Source organism: Typopeltis vanoorti, chromosome 10 (assembly GCF_054136105.1).
Source record: "Typopeltis vanoorti isolate ZY-2024b chromosome 10, IOZ_Tvanoo_1.0, whole genome shotgun sequence".
Taxonomy (NCBI): domain Eukaryota; kingdom Metazoa; phylum Arthropoda; class Arachnida; order Uropygi; family Thelyphonidae; genus Typopeltis; species Typopeltis vanoorti.
This window is the reverse complement of record NC_143558.1, coordinates 124,225,294-124,246,560: the sequence shown is the minus strand read 5'-3', so window position 1 is coordinate 124,246,560 and position 21,267 is coordinate 124,225,294. Positions and strand designations below refer to the sequence as shown.

Sequence of the window (21,267 nt, the reverse complement as noted above, 5' to 3'; positions counted from 1 at the left end):
TTGAAACAGACAAACCTTCTTTGGATCATCTGTAATATATCATCATCCTGAAGAATCTCTTTCAGGGTCTAGATATTCTGTCAGTAAACTGTACCCCTCGAATCAACAGCAGTGTCTATTTACATTCTCTGAAATACTACTTCATCTGCTAATGTGACTGGCCTTTTCTTTACTGGCCAAAATCTTTACACACAAACTCAAAACAAGCTAGTCTATAATTCAAGATCTGGGTGAATGATCTGCAACTTTTGGGGTAATGCTGCAATCTTTTTTTAAACATGATTGGACTGAAGAACATTCTGCTACAAACTTGAGTAGGTAAGTAGACTTCTTCATACTTCAAGACTAGCCCCATCTAGACTACTGTGTCCAGATATGGGCGCCAGGGTTTCTTCTTGATGGGGAGGAGGTGGAGAGGATCCAGAGACGAGTGACCAAGATGATAGCAAGTCTATGGAATGAACCTTATGAGAACAGGTTGAAGATTTATGGGTTCCAGAAATTGGTTGATAGGCAGAAAAGGGGTGATATGATTGAGACATTTCAAATTACTGAAGGGTTTCTATAAGATTAATTCAGAAGATATTTTTAAGAATAGGACTGGTGGTAGGAGGACTAGGGGGCCATACATGGAAGCTGGGCAAGAGTGTGGCTAGCAAGGGTGTTAGGGCTAGGTTTTTTACTTGGAGAGTGGTGAATGAGTGGAATAAGCTGCCGGAGTCTGTTGTGGGTGCCATGACTGTGAATGAGTTTAAGGCGAGGTATGATAGATACTGTGTGAATGTCAAATAGTTGTTCTTGACATGATGTTAGGGCCTCCCTCGATGAGTCTATCGACTCCTTGGTATTGCCCATAATAATAATAATACTTCATACAGTTACTCAAGAATATGCTAATTGTTTCTTAAAAAGTTCTCAAGCATCCTGCAGATCAACATTTCTCAACATAGCCAGTATCTTTAAAATTATACCACTACTCGAAATTTATCATCCGATGGATTAGTCTAACAGACTTACCTTGATTCTCTTTGCAGATGAATCATTAATGCACATTCTGTGTACCATAAAACGTGCTTAGTGTTATGCATAACTACTGCTATCTTGACACCTACCGATCAAAATGGGAGGCTTAAAAACTCTGAGCAGATGAAAACTATGTAAGGCGAGGTAAATGTAGTTTAAAAATATTTAAATTTAAAATAAAGTAAGTCCAGTTATCTAAACAACCACAGGAAATTAATATGTTGGTAGGATAGTTGAAGGTACAATTACATGGTGCAATACCTGAAGTTTGTTAACATACTAACCAACTCAAGGGATGGTTAATTGAAATTTTGGTTATCAGAAGGCTGCATAATTCAAAATCACTGCATTAGCATTCATTCATATTAAGATTCTGATATAACTTAATCTGAATTTTTTCTGATCTATTCTACTTTTCTGAAAATGAAAGTTTTGATGAATTATAAATTTTAAATCTAACCATCTCCAGTTATCAGGCAGAAACTAAAATATGTTTGAAAAATTCACAATATACACACCTGTAGACTAATTTCTGTTTCCGGAGAACTATCATAATTTGGAGAAGCAGGAACTAAAAGATGCATAGGAGAAGAACACTGAAAAGAATTCTCAACACGTGCTTTTTTAATATAATCAGTTCTTGAAGATGAATCATCTGTAAGTTCTGAAATTATTTTAAAATATCAATTAGAAAATTGACAAAAATATTCAAAAAAATAATTCTCAAAACATGTTCAAATTATTAACATTATATCGCTTAAAAATTTATATAAACAAACATTTTGCCTGACAAACCACTAAATATTTTCCATCTACTTATGGAATGAGTTTTGCTCTTTGTACCAGTTGTCGAGTAAATACAGATGCATCAAATATACAAGATGTAAATTAATACATGTGCAGCAGCTAGCCACACAAACACCAGCATTGATGGACCTATGAAAATAACTACACAGTTGAAAATCAAAGTAATGGAGCACTATCTATATCCAATTTTACTAAAACAAATATAAATTAAAGGAGATTTATTATATTAAAGAAGGATTATTAATTTGAAATGCTGTGTATTTTTTTGAAAGGAAGGATGACAGTATTGTAATATTTATCAGAAAGCATGAATGAAACCAATAACAAAAAAAAAAAAAAAAAAAAAAAACGAATTAAGCAAACTATGTATTTAAAAGAGCTGGAAAAAAGAATACACAAAAATCTGTTATATACACATGATGGTGTGCTTGTCATTTTCTTTAAAACATCAAATGTAGCACAGAGAAAACTGACAGATAGCTTTACAAGTGGCTTTATTAAGTGTATTATGAGGAGTTCGGGTAGTCTGCGAGTCACAGGGAGTGGTTTGTTTAACTGCCACAAGGGAGAGAGCATATAGAATCTTTTTGTGTTTATGGCATATTGGTGGTTCATATCACCTGTGATTCAGAAATGTAATTTGGTTTTGTTTTAATGGAAATCAATAACAGTAACCTTCTCAATTTCAGCTGCAGGTTTGGACTGTATTGCATTGAAAGATATCCCAGTTTGTTTATGATTTTTATGACTCAAGGACAGATCTAGTCATACAGTGGAATAAAGATCATATCATTATCATATTACTGACATATACCCTCAAGGAGTGTAGGGGATATTATGATAATACTACATGAAGAACTTACACCATCACTAACTTCCTATCAACAATTTTGCTCCAAATTAATCATGTCAAGACTCCATCATTATCAGATCTTATATTTCTGTCTTCTAAGGCAATTTTTACTGCATCAAGCCACCTATATGTTGGTCTTCCTCTGGGTATTTTTCCTGCCAACCTAGCAGAAAACACTTGTTTTGTTAATCTTTCCTCTCCCATTCCGTTTAAGTGACCATACCACCTGAGATTAGCTCTGCTTGCACATTCCTGGATGTTATCAATGTCAAATTCTTTCCTAATATCCTCGTTTTTAATATGATATTGATATTGATGCCATCTGTTTACGTCCCTAATCTTTCTCAGGACTCTCATATCTGCGGTCCTTAGTCTTTGGTTAAGTATTTTATTTCAAACCCAGCTCTCAGATCCATAAGTTAAAATTGGTTTGAACACTGGCTTGTATACAGCTAATTTAGTGTTTTGACTAACTTATCTCTTATTCCATATAAATTTATTCAGTCAACTTCCTACTATACTAGCTTTCTTGAGTCTGTTGTCTATTTCCAATGTACCGTCTTCACTAAAAATTGTGCCTAAGCAGCTGAAATGTTTTAGAGAAAGCTAGTTTTTTGGAAGCTGAGGATGCAATGGTTGTGATGTGTTTATGTCAGGGGAGGCCTGATGTCATGGTAATTCCGAGAAGAGAGATTTCATCTGGTCTGGGAATTTAAGTGTTATCAAAAATAATACTGAGGGAAAATGTTCTTTTTTGTGGGAAATGAGACAGAACTGGGTTTTTCTAGCGTTGAAGTTGATGCGGTTATCTGAGCCGCATCGGAGGATGTCTTGGAGGTCCGAATTAAGGGAAGTTGTGGTTGAGTGCAAAACTGTGTATTGGATTGGATGTCAACTGAAGTAGGGCATTGATGTACAGAAGGAAGAGGGTCAGTGAAAGAACTGAACCTTGTGGGACCCCAGCATTAGTTGGATGGTGGGAGGATAGGGAGCCATCTACCATCACACATAGTGTGCGTCCACACAGAAAGCTGGCAATCCATCTGCAGAAATCCTGAGACAGTCCAAATGATGGAAATTTGCTTAGTAAGTCTTTGTGCTAGACCTGGTCAAAGGCTTTACAGATATCAAGTGCAACTACTTGAAATTCGCCAATTTTTCCATGGCATATGTCCAGAGATTGGTGACATATGAGAGCAGATCACCTGTTGATCGGCATTGATGGAAACGTACTGGTGGTCGCTTAATAGCTGGGTCCCTTCAAGGTAGCTATAGGTTCTCCAATCATGATGCAGTTGATATTTTCAATGTTTCTGCCTATTTTGGTTGTCTTTGTCTTGTCACTGCTGACCTTCATACCATTTCTATTACAACATTTATTCAATTTAGTCAGACTTATACTGGATTTAAGTCTTCCTGTACTTCCTTCAATTCTAACTGCTGACTTACAACTCAAATAAAGCTAAGTATTGCTTGATATAATGTCCCATTGATGCCATACAAATGTAGCAATTTGAATAGCTTTTCTCTTGGTATCTTGTCATATGCCTTTAGCAGGGCTATAAAACTTAAATATAGATCTTAGTTATATTCCCACGATTTCTAAACTATTTGTCATAAAGTGCAAATCTGATCCTGACAACCTCTATTTGTCCTGAATCCAGCTTCTTCTTCACCAAGCTTTTCTTCCACAATCCTTCACAACCGTTGCTCAAGTATACTTGCATCTACACTCAGTAGAGATATACCTCTGTAATTCTCGCATTCAGATTTATTTCCCTTTTTTGTATATAGTATTATGAAAGCTCTACTCCAATCATCTGGAATTTGTCAATCAGTCTGGGCCTCCTGAACTATGCCATGCAGCCACTGCAAGACTCTTATACCTCCATACATGAGCATTTCTGGTCAAATATCATTTACTCCTGCTGCCTTTCCACATTTCAGGCTTTTGATGGCTTTTTCTACTTCAGGTATGGATATGTATTCCTGATTGCATGCCTGTTGAGTGTTTTTTTACCACTGTGCTGTCACTGCTTGTTTCATTTAGCAATTTTTCGAAGTAATTACTCCATACTTCAAGGATATCTTTTTCTCCAGTTTTCATGTCACCTTTATCATCTCTAACTCCTTTTACAGCTCTCTTTCCTTCATTTCTGAGCTTCTTCAACAACCTCCAGAATATTTTCCCACCTTTTTGATATTTATTTTTTATGTTCTTACCACAGTCTTCCCATTACATTTGTTTAGCTAGTTTTACAGTGTTTAGCTTTCTTACATTTGTCTCTGTATTATTTAACAGCACAAGCTGACTAATTTGCCAGGAACTTTTGATGAGCTTTCTTCTTTTCCTTCACTGCCTCTAACTTACTGTGTTCACCATGGAGTTCTTATTTTTCTATCCTTGCAGACACCCTCACCACATGCCTCTCTGGCTGAATCAATTAATGTTAACTTCAGGGCTTGCCACTGAATCTCAAAGGTTTGGTTCCTGTTCCCAAATTCTTTCATTTTTTCTTGAATAATATTTGTGTATTTTAGTCTACAGTTCACATCTGAGAGCTGCTCAGCTTTTATTCACTTTAAAATTTCTTAAATGTTCTTTTCAATATAAAATTCAATTTTATCCTGCTTAAGACTAAATGGTAATCACTTCCAATTTCAGTGTCCATCCTAGTGTCCTGCACCAGTGAGAAAACATCCCGATTAACAATAATTATCAACACTATCAATGAGACTTTTCTTATTCCTGGCCTCTTCTCTCCATGTAAATTTGTGCACATTTTTATGTTTCAAAATTGTGTTAATAGCCAGTCCATGTCCTGAGTAGAAATCCAACAGGTATTTGCCATTATTATTAGCTTTGCTCTTTTCTCCAAATTTTCCCAAAAATTTTTGTAGGTCTGACAATCATTTCCTACTCTGCTATTTAGATCCCCAAGAAGGACCAGCTTTTCCTTTTTCATTGTGTCAGTTGCTTTCTCTAAAGCCTCAAAATATTCCTCCACTTCTAACTTAGTAAAACCTTCTATGGAACCATACGCACAAATAAGTCTCATTATCCAGTTCCCCCCTCTGATATTTGCCCACATCACTCCACTTGATACTGCCTGCCATTCATGAAGATTAGCCTCATATTTTGTGTTGAATACTGTATCTACTCCTTTTCTCTGATTGTTAATGCCTGAATATAACATTTTGTATTTATTGTTCAGAAAGATCTCACCAGTTTGTCTTTTTTGTTGCAGTCACCCCTATTATATCGATCTGATACTTATCCAATTCCTCAACCAGCTCCATTTCTTTGCCATTCAAGCTTCTTATGTTGGGAGCAAGAACAAAGGGTGAAAGAAATGATAGTGGTGGCAGGTACGAATGATTTGAAAGGAGATAAAGTGGAAATGATAGAGGACCTGAATGAATTGTTTGAGGTAGCAAAAGAAAAGAGTGAAAGATTAGTCCTTTGCCGCGGTATGAAAGTGAAGAGTTTAGAAGGAGGGCCATAATTGCAAATGATTTTATGCATGGTTATGCAGGATGAGTGGTGTGGAATTTGTGGACGTGTGGAGCGAGTTCAATGGGCGAAAGGATCTATATAAGATGAATGGTTTGCATTTGAATGGATTCGGTGTAAGGAGACTTGAAAAAGTGTTGTTCAATGAAGTGGATGTGCAGAATCAGGGAAACTAGATTTATTAAAGGGGGGGGGGAGTAGATATGCAGATTTTAGGGAGGCAGTTGAGTGTATGAATGAGTATAATATGCCCGAGCGAATAAGGACAACAAATCAGAATGAGATAGTTAGTATAAGGCATCAAGGTAGGGATGGCGTTAACAGGGGTCTGCAATTCATGTGTACTAATGCTAGGAGTATTAGGAACAAGAAGGAAGAATTTTTTGGCCTTGGTTGGCACTTCCAGATCACAGGTTATTGGCATTAGTGAAACATGGCTGACTGAAGATGATATAGCTAGTGGGATTGAATGTGAGGGGTATAGTGTGTTCAGGAATGACAGGGAGAATAAAATGGGGAGAGGAGTATTATTGATGATAACCGATGAGCTGCAGCCAAGGAGAATAGAAGTTGAATTGCAGGATAAAGAAAAGAGCACATTTGAGGCCATTTGGTGTGAGACTGAGGCTAGCAGAACAAAATATACAATTGGGTGCTGCTATAGACCAGGTGATGGAAAATATAGTGGAGATAGTATGCATAAGTAAATAGAAGAAATGAGTGGAAGGAGGGTAATTATTATGGGAGATTTCAACTATGGTAGCATTGATTGGAGGGAGGAGAGGACACACGTAAAGAAGGAATTGGGTTTTATGCGGTTATTAAGGGATAACTATCTGCGACAGCATGTAATGGAAAATACTAGGGGTCAGAGAATGCTTGACCTAGTAATTGCATCTGAGGATTTGGCTGTAACAAATATGACCACATAGCCACCAATTGGTGAGAGTGATTATAGGGTCTTGACTTGGGAGGTGGCTAAAGGTGTGGAATTTACAATTAAGAAAGGGTACACGTGGAATTATCGGGCTGGTAAGTATGACAAACAACAGTTTGATTGGTTCAGTGCAATGGCATGTAAAACTGCAAGGGCTGGATGTTGATAGTGCATGGGAGGTGGTTAAGAAGTTTTTGCAGAAGGCAATGGCTGACTGTATACCTAGAGTCCGAATAATAAATCAAGTAGGGATTAAATGGATGAATAACACCATTAAGCTTGAGCTGAAAAAAAAAAAAAAAAAAAAAGAAACAACTGTGGAGGGAATTTAAGGAGAAAGGTGACCTGCAGGCACATGAAAGGTATAAAGCCCAGGCCAGAAGGGTAACAAGTGTGGTAAGAAAAGCAAAAGCGGATTATGAAAGCACATTGGCCATGCAGGTTAAAGAGAATCCCAAACAGTTTTTTCGATATGTTGCAAGTAAAAGAAAAAATGTATACGGCAGACTGATTTTAAAGAATGGCAATGGTAGGGAGGTAACTGAATCAGTTAATATAGTAGAATTACTGAGTGAGCACTTTGCAAGAATATATCATCCATGTGGTGACATTGCAGAAATGGAAGAACCAACAGCTTATACGGGGAATTGTGGTGAATGAAGTGGAGGTGAATAGTCTATTACAAAACCTCAATGTCAACTCATCTGCGAAATTGGATGGTATACCAGCTCATGTCATACGAGAAGCGGCTAAAGAATTGTCAGTGCCTTTGACCGTTTTGTTTAATTTGAGTCTCGGGTCTGGGTTAGTCCCAAGGGGAGTGGAAAGAAGGGAAAATAGTTCCACTGCATAAAGGAGGTTCCAAGACTGCTGTTGAAAATTACCGGCCTATCAGCATATCAAGAATTATTGTCAAGGTCTTGGAGAAAATAGTCAAGAGGAAAATACAAGATTGAATAAATGAAAATGGGATACTGTATGGGGGACAGCATGGTTTTGTGAAGGGTAGATCATGCGTCAGTAACTTGCTCACGTTCTATAACACAGTGACGGCTGAACTGGATAAGGGTAACGGGTTTACAGTAATTCTACTCGACCTTGCTAAAGCCTTTGATAGGATACCACATGGAATTCTAATCAGTAAACTGCAGCATATGAGAATGGATATAGGTTGGTGAGATGGATAGGAGGGTGGTTGATGGAGAGATATCAGAGTGGTTTATTCAGGAGTAGAGTCCAAAAGACGGCCTGTGACTAGCGGTGTGCTGCAGGGTTCTGTTCCTGGACTGCTTCTGTTTAATTTGTTCATTAACAAAATAGGAAAGGATCCTAGAGGAACTGTGCATCTGTTTGCAGATGATGCAAAGTTAGGTAGAGCAATAGTGAATGCTCAGGATCTCAAAATTTTGCAGGATGATTTGGATAGTTTGGAGAACTGGACTAAGGAGAATGGATGTCAACGTAATGTGGAAAAATGTAAGGTTTTGCATTTTGGGGTGAAAAGATTAGCAGCAGCATATCACATTGGTGGAACTGTACTCCAGGAGATTGACGAGGCCAGGGATTTGGAAGTGTTGGTAGATAGGGAGTTGAAGTTTAGGGGACACATCGCAAAAGTGGCAAAATCAGCTCATCAAATCACTTGGTTGCTGAAAAACACTTTAACGAGCAGAGACAAACAGGTTATTGTTCCTCAGTATTGAGCCTTGATAAGACCTCATCTAGACTACTGCGCCCAGATATGGGCGCCAGGGTTTCTTCTCGATGGGGAAGAGGTTGAGAGGATCCAGAGACGAATGACCAAGATAATAGCAGGACTATGGAATGAACCTTATGAGAACAGGTTGAAGATTTGTGAGCTGCAGAAATTGGTAGTGGGAAGACTAGGGGCCATCCATGGAAGCTTGGTAAGAGTGTGGTTAACAAGGGTGTTAGAGCTAGTTTTTTTACTTGGAGAGTGGTAAATGAGCAGAATAAGCTGCCAGAGTCTGTTGTGGGTGCCATGACTGTAAATGAGTTCAAGGAGAAGTATGATAGATACTGTGTGAATGCTGAATAGTTGTTCTTGACATGATGTTGGGCCTCCCTCGATGAGGTTAAGGACTCCTTGGAGCTGCCCGTAATAATAATAATAATAATAGTATTGACCTTGAACTCTGGTGATGCTGAGTTGGGGTATGTGTTTCAGGATTTGTTCGAGTAGCCGACTTTTTTCTGTTCGCCCTGGTTCCCTGGCGAAAACAATGGGGACCTTGTTTAACTGGGCGATGCCTCAGCCAGCATCAAATTCAATCATGTTGTACCATCATTTTATTTCTGGAATTCGTTGGCTAAATCACAAATTGCTAGCCCATTCTCGTTTGTTCAGTATCCAAGTGGATACCTAACAGGATGCACCACGAGAAGGTGAGGACTGGACATTACGTCAGAAGCCCTGGTTGGTTCTCGACAATCCTTTAAAGGCTATGTGGAGGTCTCCTCTGTTATACAGCTTTGACCCCCCTTAAACGCCCCTAAAGATCATATATATGGTAAAAATAACTTGATATGTAAGCAAAAGTGCAAACTAGTATAGATAAGAATGCATAAAAAAGAAATGTAAAAAGTGTACAAAAACAACACTGTATGAATTAAAATAATGTAAGCAATTTATGGTGAGAAACTGATTTTGAGGGGGGGGGGGGGATTCAGAAAGGAAACAATCTGCCTGAGGGCTCACACAGATTATGAATATGACTGCACTTGCTTACAAAATCGAGGCAGTCAAATAAAATATAACTTATGGTTAATCAGGTACCAGAGAACTCTCATATAAGTATGTCATTACCCCTCAACAGGAAGTTGTGTATGAGATAATTATGACCTATGCAGAGCTGAGCAAGAACAACTTCCTCTTTATGGATCCAGCATAAACTAGACAGTCACGATTTAACTTTAGTCTTGATTTGATAGCCTCTATTATTGGTTTCTCTATTCCGTGATAATTTGCACTAGGATAAAAGTTTGTCTTATGATCTGCCTATAATCAGTGTAGGATACATATAGGCAAATGGTGTAAGCATGAGAAATGAACTGAAAGTTCCAGTCCCATTTTCCCTTAATTCCAAACCTGATTTGGGATACAACAGAAGTGCACAACCAAATGTAGTTTCCATAACTGAGAAAAAACAAGTTGGATATGAAACAACCATCAATGTTTCTGTAGCTCTAGACCTTTGCCTATAGGGAACTCTCTGAATCTGTACATATCATGCACCTTTGGTAGCGATGCACTCTTATGTAGTTTAATGCAAGCTGTATAGCATATAGCGCAGCAGTACAGTTGTTACATTCTAGTAAAATCTAAGCAGATATTGTGCTATCTAGAAAGACAGAAGAAGATCCCACTAGGTCCTCTGATTTTGAACGATCAGTGGAAACAGGCAAAATCAGAGTATATGAGTGTTAAATAGCTACTGGTAGACGACAGGAGGGGTGGAAAATTTGGGTAGACTGTAGAAAAAAAAGCTGTATGGTGTTATATATGAATACCATGGTAGCAGTATATTTGGTGGCATCTGCTTTGTTGTCCATCCCAATATCTAGATCCTATAAGAGAGCTTGTATTCACAAACCAAAGGGTCATGTGGTTGTGTGATGAATGTTGTACAGATTCTCCCACAGTGTGCAAAGAATAAAGGTTGATGAGATGGTTGGAAAGGATTTTATTTTAGTAGCATATAGTCAGGGTTGGCAATATGCAGGATAGAAAAACCGAGTTTCTGGGAGAAAAACGCTGCTACATCTGTATGAGATAATTTAACTCATCTTCAACTGAAAAAATCCCATATAAAGATTCCTCTTGTCACAACGAGAAATGAACTTAGGCCTTTTCCAATGGAAGGGCGCACTGTACCATTGTTCTTCCAATTGCACTACGGAGGTGCTATATCTATTACTACATTTTACAGTTTGATAAAAGAAGCCAATAATATTGTTGTATCTGCAAAAGAAGATACTTCTAATTGCAGACTATTTCTTTGCAATCTACAATCATTTGTTCATATGTCTGTTGAAATTAATCTAAGTTTTAGAAATTCTATATGATCACCATATAAAAATCATTTAAATGTATGCAACAACAAAAATAAAAGTTAGTAGTATTAGTTTTTTTTTTTCTTTCTTAAATTCCAAATATGACAACTTTTACTGCTGCTGGAAATAATGCTTGGCTTAGAAATATTAGACAATAATCTTGTCTGATATACAATTTCTTAATTTATAATAATCACAATTTCACTTTTATTATTGAAAACTTTAAATTATTTATTATTATTATACAGGCATCGCCATACAGTCAAAGACTCGTCGTGGGAGACCAAAATTATCCACACAATATCTATCGTACCTATTCTTGAATTCACTGACAAAGCACCAAGTCAGGCAATGCATTCCATTCATTCACCATTCTCCAAGCAAAAAATCTAGTACTCACACCCTTGTTAACCACACTCTTACTTAATTTCCAGGGATGACCTCTTGTTCTTCCACCACTATCCCACTGCTGAAATATTTCCCCTACATCAATCATATAAAAACCTTTTAGTAACTAAAATGTTTCTATCAACCAACCTTTATAATCCACAAACTCTCAAGTTTGTGGATTATTTTGTAGTAACAGCATTGGTAAAACTTCTGATGCTAAGAGGCAGCTATAAGTGTCAACAAAGAGCCTAACCTATGTCTATCCTGTCTTCTCACAAATACAACATCTCTGTACAGTCTGACTTACTCATTGTCTCCTTGGATCGAATCAAAGAGAAAAAAATCAATATGCACTTGCTCCTGAGGATATGCAAAAAAATAGTCTTGCTACTTAAAATCCACTTATTAAATAAAATAATGGAATGTGCACAAGAGGATCAATGACATGCTTCCAGATCTGTTAGTAGATGGCATGGATACATCCACTCTCCCCACACGAAGATGAAACAATTAACAATTAGTATATTGAGTGTCCTGGAGGGAGTGCAATTTAAGGTCGTGTTGATTTCCTGATAAAGAAGAAATGATGGACGCCGGCAGTCCACAGCTGTCCAAAAAGAAAAAATCCAAGGTTAATGAAAACATTTTTACAATCTAATTGTCGAGTATTCTGTCAAAATATTGACAACAAAATGGCTCTCTTACAGAAGAATAAACCAATATTCTTCTGCCTGCAAGAAATATAACTGAAGCCTGGTGGTGATTCAGCATTATTAAACCTATCATTCATATGGACAGGATGGGATGGACCTGCCCACAGAGGAGTCGCTTTCCTTGTGGTCAAACCATACCCCCTATCAGCAAGTCCCAATTAATACAAACATAGAGGTAGTTGCCGTCTAACTCTCAATTGAAACTCATTATTATCAGTAGACCTCCATGGAGTCAAGAGACTCATCATGGGAGGTCCTACTCTCACATGTACAGCTCATCATACCTCGACTTAAATACATTCACTTTTCTTGCACTTGCCACACTCTCAGGCATTGTATTCCAATCACCCACCATTCTCCATGCAAAAAATCTACTTGTTCACACCCGTTTTATACAGCTTTCATGGATGGCCTCTCATTCTATGTCTCCAGATATTCTATGAACAATCTCATCTGCATTAATCTGGTAATTATCCCATACCAACTTATATGTCTCGATCATGCCTACCCCTCTTCCTTCTATCCACTAGCTCTGTAATTTCATTCTCTCAATCTGTCCTTATATTCTAGAGACCAGAAGCCAAATTAATCAATCATCTCTGAATCTTCTCCAAAATCTCCTCATCCTTTTGAAAACCTGGTGACCAAATCTGTGCACAGTATTCCATATGCTGCCAGATTACAATCTTGTACAATGGAATCAAAACATCCTTACTTCTACACATCATTGTTCTCTGCATCATTCCAATAATCCGCTGTGTTGTCCTCACAATTTTAGCAAAATGTCCATGAAATTTTGATTCATTTCTACCTCCTCTAAAATATCCCAACCAATCATATACTCTGCATCCCATTTGTTGGATTCTGAATATATAGAGATTTAAGTAATTATTATTTGCTTCAGAATCCAACATGATCTTCCATCACAAAAGCTAGACTTGTAAATATTATTTAATGTAAACAACTTATTTTACAATTTAATATTCATATAACTACTTTAATTTTGTCTAATATCTAATTATTTAATCAAAGATATATGTATTAATAATGAAAAGACTATTAAATATTATTAAACTATTTTAATTATTACTATGTAATATTATAAGAACTTGTATTTGATAATTTAACTGTGCATTAATTGAAATGTAAATATTCTTTATTTATTCCTATTTGTAGAAGTTTAGCGTTATGCAATATCTCAATTTTATTATGTTTTGTTTTGTTGTCTTGGAAACGTATGTTAGATAGCTTGCACGAGTTTGGAACACCACGTGAGGAGAATGTTGAAAGCTTATTGAAAACAGTTTTAGTAAAAGGAGATCACGAGAACAATTTAGGCGGGAAGAATGCTGAAAATATGAGATTTGATTATTAAGAGAGAGAAAGGAGAGGATTGGCATTAGGTTGGAATCGGAGCATTCGGCATTCAGGAATCACAGTGCGATAATAGCGAGTCGGCAAGTCACTCAAGCAGCCAATAAAGTCTACTAGTCGAGAGGCGGTTAGCTAATAAATTGTAGAATAACAATTATAGCTACGGAAGACAGCTGAGTGACTACTAAATAGACTAGCGATATTTGAGTTGAGATTTAATTTCAGGGCCGACCTATCAAGGACACACAGAATCTTGAAATAAAGCACGGAGTTACTAGAATAGTAGAGGCTGTAAAATTGAAGTTTACCGTTAGCTGTGCTTAGAAATATATTGCCTAAAGAATTAGATGAATGCAGGAAGAATGAACAGCTGTGCATATAAAATCTCAAGTTAAGGAATTATTGTGTATTGCCTTAATTCATAAGTAATCAGTAGTATTTCATGCAAGAACGTTTGTTTATGTGTATAGTGACCGATTATGTGTATAATGAGTGCCGTTTACTGTTTTAAGTGTTTACAATTATAAAAAGTGTATATGTATAAGTAGATGAAGATAGAAGATTATCGGTAAGATTATTCCGACCCATTAATATTCCTATACAGAGAAGTGTGCGAGTTTCATCCTAGAATTTCCCTATGTTAACAGTAACTATTGTGAACATTAGCTGAAGTGTAAATTTAAAAGTGTTTCCTTGTAAAGTGGTGTTACTGCAATTTTATTGTATTTGGAACTTAAAGAACTGTGAGAAGATTGTGTTAGAGATAACTGATTTACCATTGTCTGAGTTTGTATGACAGTATTGTCAGAAAGGCTGAAGTGTTTATAACTTTAGTATTTTGATCTTAAGTGTATAATTTGTGATTCTAAAATTAAATGTTTGTTTTTGTTCATCAAAGGTTGTATTTTGCCTGAATCTCTTTTACTGCACCATTCATAAAATATTCGAACCAAAGCGGGTAAATTAAGTAAGTTAAATATTCTCGGCCAGTATATATAATAACAACACATTAAGGAGAGATAGTTGAGAGTTGGTTTATCTTCAATTCTTGAACTAATTCAGATATAAAGTGGCACAGTCTTTAAATATAAATTTTCTTTATATTTGAATTAGAAATCAACTTACAACTTATCAATTAGTTAAGAACATCGTAATAGTAATTATGTCGGATCCAAAGTATAGATTAAGAAGTAGGATCCAACACTATACTCTGCATCCTATATTTGCTTCCCAAATTTTAAAACCTAATACTTTGCAACATTAAACTGACATTCCCCACACACACACACACACACACTCGCCCATTCAGATAGTCTATTTAGGTCCTCTTGCAAAGCTACAACATCTCTATTTCTCATAACTCTCTCTAACAACTGTATATCACTATTTAAGCCCTTTCCAATATCATATACATACAAATTAAACAATAACGGACCCCTTGGAACACACCACTAGAGACTTTCCTCTTCTGGGATATCACTTCCTCATACACAACCTGCTGATACCTATCAGAGAGCCAGTCTCCAATCTAATGCACTAATCTACTATCCAACCCCATCTGTTCCAATTTCACCACTAGTTTGTTATGTGGCAATCTAGTGAAAGCCTTTGTAAAATCTAAATATACTACTGTGTGTGTATGCATTCCCTTTGCCCAGTGTATTCTTGCCTTTAAGTAATCAGATTGCCAAAACATGATCTTCCTTTAGCAAACCCATACTGTCCATTAAAGAGAATTCTATTGTTGTCAACCCAGTTCTGAAATCTTGTCCTCACTAGCTTCTCCAGCACCTTGACCTTAACTCCAGACAAGAAGATTGGCATATAATTCAAAGCCTTAGTCTTATCACTCTTTTATGAAGGGGAACAATTTTGCCATCTTTCCACTCCTTTGAAACTCTTATAACTATGTCGCATATACCTTTCTTCTGCTGTAGATATTTCTCAGGATGACTGATGTCATATTGCAGTTACCACACTCCCTTATTTATAATGGGAAATTTAAATGGACACACTACTCTGTGGAGTAGCAGTGCTTGAAGAAACGTCAAAAGAAGAGTTGTGGAGCATATTCTCGACAACAATAGTCTCTGTCCCTCTTGAACACAGAATACATTTCCACATGGCTACCCAAACATGCACTGCCATTGATTTAACAGCTTACTCACCCTTCCTCTATCCCACTGTTCATGTGAGAAAGTGAAGACAACTTATTTGGGAGTGAAAATTTCTTTGTGATATCTATTTTTTACATGAACAACCATATATTACATTATGGATACACGATAGCCAACCTATCAGTAATTGCCTACACTCTCAGGGAGATGTTTGCTAAAATATCAGCAACATCTTCTTATCCTCCTTAATGCAAAGCAGAAAATCAACAAATTATGTTTTCTTTGACCGTCAAGGAAGATTACGAAAGGCTGTTTACAAAACAAGAAAGCTGTTTTTAGATGTCATCCAACTACTGTCAGACCAGATGACATTCATCATCCATTATGAGATGGTCAAACATATGTCTTCATCAGCCATGGATTTGCTGCACATTTTCAAGAGAATTTTCTGTGAGAATGGGTTTCCAGATACCTGGCAAAAGGCTATTATTATTGCTTTCCTTAAGAAGGGAAGGATCCAAAATCCCTAACAAACTATTGCTCATGCAAGATTCTGGAAAATGGTTAACTCTCATATTTTATGGTTTCTGGGGAGAAACAATCTGGTTTCTACAACTGATCATCTAGTCAAGCTGGAATAACCCCTTAACAATGCCCTCCTAAAATGTGAGCACTTAGTATCAGTTTCCTTTAATATGGAAATGGCATACAACACTGTTTGAAAAATTTGAAATATTGAAAGACCTACACAACTTTGGTCTCAGAGGGAACCAACTATTTATCAAGAACTGTTTTATCCAAACAAATTTTCAAAGTCTGGTTGGGAACCACACTCTCCCAACTGTATGCACAAGAGGAAAGAGTCCCACAGGGTTCAGTTCTAAGTGTCATGCTTTTTACAGTTAAGGTCTATGCGATAAACAAACAACTTAATCCGAATGTAATGCCCTCTATGTGGGTGAGCACCTTTTGTCATTTGTACTACATGAGGGGTCATAGATAAAAAGGCACCTGCAGCAAACCATTTACCATCTTTCAAAATAGGTGCTTGCAAATGGGTTTAGATTTTTGAAGCACAAGACGGCTGCACCAGATTCTTAGGGGATCATATCTGACAAACTCACTTTCCTCCCTCCCATGTCCCAGTTGTGAGATAAGTGCTGTAAAGCAATGAGAATCCTTTGCACCCTATCTTCCACCTCTTGAGGTGCTGACCTATGTTCTTTGCTTCAACTGTACTATGTATTGATTAGATTAAAACTTCATTATGGATTCCAAGTCCATGCTTCTTCCTGAGAGAGAGAGTACTCTGCTGTAGTTGGCCCTTTTCCACCATGAAGCCAAAAGAATCATGACTGGAACATTTTGAACCTCATCGATCCATAGCCTGGATGTTGGGCAAATGAACTACCCTTGTCACTATAACATCAGCTGTCTCTGTTACTCTGCTATATGCAATACCAGCTCTAGAGGTACTGGTGCAGTGATGCAATTTTTAAGTTGAGCATCCCTAACTTTTTTTTTTTTTTTTAACGTACTTAAAATTTAAAGATTAAAAAAAAAAATCAAAACAGATATTTTTATGTAAAATTTGTACTTTGAAAAATACATATATTATCCTCTCTACCAACCAGGATGTGTGTGTGTGTGTGTGTGTGTGTGTGTGTGCATATTTGTACTTTGAAAAATAAGTATATTATCCTCTCTACCAACCAGGATGTGTGTGTGTATATGTGTGCGCATCAAAACCTGGATACAATTCAAACCCCCTGTTGAAAGAACATGGATAAGAAGTACAATTTGACCTATCTATCTATCTATGTACACCATCTGTCCAAAAAGAAACTGAACTTTTCGAAAATAGAAGAAATTAGTGGTGCTACCTATTGTATCTTTTTTGTTGTCGAAAGTGGCAACCTTCAGTAGTGTTGTGTCAACTGTTTATGGCATTTGTTTTATTAGAAGCTGAGTTATAGTGCCAAGAGTGACAGTGTGTTTTGACGAATGGTCAGTCATCACGATATTCATGCCATGTGCAACGAATTCTCGCTATCAATCGCTTCAAAACTTTGAGATAAAACTCACCATTGACTGTTTGGCCAGGCGGAACAAATTCTTTGTGGATAATGCCCTTGGAATTGTAGAAACAAATCAGCATTGTCTTTACTTTTGACTTCTCCAAGTGATTTTTTTTCGGAGGCCCCTCTTCTGGTGGTCTCCACTCAGCACTTTGTTACGATAAATGTTTCGTAACCAGTAAGATCGTTTCAAGGAAGTTTGAGTCCTTATGAGCGATTTTAATGAGGTCCTTGCAGTGTTCAATTCGATACATTTTTTGGTCGTCGGTCAACTTGTGGGGAACAAATTGCGAATTCAATTTACGAAGGCCCAAACTCTCGGTCAAAATGTTGTGCACAGTTGATTTTGGAATCCCCAATTCATCTTCAATCAATCTAATGGACGATTTCGGGTTTTCTTTGATGAAATCACGCACTTTTTGGATGTTAACTTTGCCCAGTCCAGTTTTTGGACGGCCCAGCTTTTCGTCGTCCTCAAGCATCTCACGACCACATAGCAATCGCTTAAACCACTTGTAAACTTGAGTATGGGATAAACATTCATCACCATATGCTTTTTGAAGTATTTGATACGTTTCGGTAAAACTTTTACCAAGTTTAACACAAAAGTCAATCGCATCTCTCTGTTTGAAACTCATTTTCCGCCTAATTAGGACTTTAGTCTTTGTGTTGCACACTACAATTACTCATACTAGTCCCACTGTTACACCGGATTGCAGCTGTAATGCTCAGAAGAGGCTGGATATAATACCAGCAGAATATTAACATTTCAGTTAATAAATAGTTATTTTCTTATCAATATGTATTTGCATCTATACCATTAAAATCCAATCAACAGGTGTATTCATTGTTGCTTTGATGTTTTCTGAGAAGTAGCCTCCCTCAAAGTCTCTCTTAATAATAACAATATATACAATATTGGCTCAGATCATGTCCCATACCAAGTACTATGTCATCCTTATCTTCAAAAAATACACACGGGTATGTCAAATTAATAATCCTTCTTCAGTATAATAAATCTTATTGAATTTGTACCTTCGAGTTGGACCCATACCTGTTGGATTTCTGCTCAGGACATGGACTGGTTATTACTAACACAATGTTCCAACGTAAAAATGTGGACAAATTCACATGGAGAGAAGAGGCAAGGAATAAGAAACATCTCATTGACCATGTTATTGTTGATACTGATGTTTTCCCACTGGTGCAGGACACCAGAGTGTACAAAGGATTCAAAATTGGAAGTGATCACCATTTAGTCTTGAGCAGGATAAAATTGAAACAAGAGATAACTATAATAGACAAAATCCAAGAAAAAAGACTGCGATGGTTTGGCCATGTGACCAGAATGGGAACAGAAAGACTACCATCTAAAGCCCTGAATACAACAATGGAAGGTAAAAGATCCAAAGGACGGCCCAAATTAGATGGATAGACAAAATAAAAGAGGATCTGAAAACCAAATCACAACAAGCGACACCAAACAGGACAGAATTGTTCGGACTCTTCTGGGACAGACAGAAGTTGAAAGAGTTCCTTCCGCCTCATCATCATTCACATAGATGATGGAAGAGAGAAGAGGATAAAACTGAATTTCATATTGAAAAGAATAACATGTAAGAAAGTTTTAGAGTGAATAAAAGTTGAGGAGCTCTCAGATGTGAACTGTAGACTAAAATACAGAAAGATTATTGAAGAAAAAAATGAAAGAATTTGAGAACATTTTGAGAAAATAACTTTAATTTGTTTCATAAATGAAACAAATTAAAGTTATTTTCAGACTCAAAGAACAACCTTTATCATATGATAAAGGTTATTTTTTTCATCTAGTGTAATGAAATTTGCTATTTCTCAAAATACTAAGAACCACTATAGCTATAGCTGACAAAAAAATGTAAACTGGCATACATGCTAAACACACATTACACTACCACCATTCAGAAGTTATGCCTACAGTCACACGCAAAGAGAAAAACCAAAAATGCTGTCTTAGCTAATTATACATTGATGTAATAGCAAATGGATAACTAACTAAAGAAACAAGAAATATAGCACATATACATATGTATAGTGTTTACATTGAAAGAGAGTGTAAGAGTGTGTGTGTGAGTACACACTCTCCCTCTCTCAATGGACAAAACATTAGAGATACCTACCTTATAGTGTATCAGTCCTCCTCTAGTGCGAATAACAGCCTGTATTCTCCACAACATTGAGAGAGGGTTGCCAGAAGTAATTCCAGCAATGCTTGTTGTAGCATTGTCCATAACTGCACCTTAGATGTCGGTCCCAGATACATGGATCTGATGTCTCCCTCTACAACATCGCAGAGAAATTCTCTTTGATTTAAATCTGGGGACCCTGAGGGTGATCCCAAACTCAGATGCTCGAGCCATTGCACACAGTGGAAACAGACCATCAGTTGCAGGATGCATGAAGGCCAAGAAAAATCAGCCAGAACATTCTGGTAGCTCGCAGCATTTAAGGATTTCTCCAGACACACTAAGGGAACTAATATATCACGTGAGAAGGCTCCCCAAACCATCACAGAGCCACCACCTCCTTGAACAGAGATGACATGACATGACAGACAACCTGGCCATGGTTTCATGCTGTCTGCGCTACACCTGCACCCTCCTGTCGCCTCAGTACAACTGATAATAGGATTCATCAGACCACATGACTCTGGTCCACTCTGCAGAGTGTCCAGTTTTGATGGCCTCAACACCAGGAAAGGAAATGTGGAATGCCTGATGACGAACTGTGAACAGTGGCACAATTAGGGTTTTTGCTCATGTAGCCCATGTAATGCAGGGTACACTATACCGTTAGCTTGCTGACACTGCTCGGACCTCCAACATTGAAACTAGATGTGATTTGTGTTGCTGTTGCCTTGCAGTTAGTATGTATGAGCCTAGACAGTCTGCATCGACTTTAGTCAGCAATGGTGTGTGTGGTGAGCTACTACTTGCTCGCTGGGTACTGGCACATCTGTTGATGGTATACTTGCAGTAGATTCTTGATATAGCTGCCCTCGAGAACCCTAGGGGGTCTTACCACTTGGACAACAGAATGACCCATCTGTCTTGCACCGATAATACGTCCATGATCAAAGTCGCTAATATGGCCACATTTACTCACGTTCGTCAACTGAAAAACAATTGACGAACATTGTCTGCCCCAATGTCTGCGTTCAGTTCGGGTATGTTTCACTCTAAGCAGGGGATGCTAGTGTCAATTTTACATCACCCCTATCTCTAATGTTTTGTCCATTGAGTGTACATGAAAGGAGATAAAAAAATAAAAAAGCACAGAATAATCCAAAATACATGAATCTCACCTTTTTCCTTTCGTTTGACTGAATCATCATCTTTTATGCCATCTAAA

At 37.3% G+C, this 21,267-nt stretch overlaps 1 protein-coding gene across 7 annotated transcripts in view; it reads right to left on the bottom strand.

Moving 5' to 3' along the window:
* The window catches only part of LOC150102764 (E3 ubiquitin-protein ligase Mdm2-like), a 249,783-nt gene that overhangs the window by 77,201 nt on the left and 151,315 nt on the right, over window positions 1-21,267 (bottom strand). For 6 of the 7 annotated variants that reach the window (XM_090399576.1, XM_090399579.1, XM_090399575.1 and 3 more), the window contains 2 exons: window positions 21,221-21,262; window positions 1,542-1,687 (listed from right to left, as the gene is read on the bottom strand). In XM_090399576.1, the coding sequence (XP_090255702.1) occupies window positions 1,542-1,687; window positions 21,221-21,262 (188 nt within the window). The remainder of the gene's footprint in view (window positions 1-1,541; window positions 1,688-21,220; window positions 21,263-21,267) is intronic. The other variant, XM_090399581.1, reaches the window with a different exon arrangement.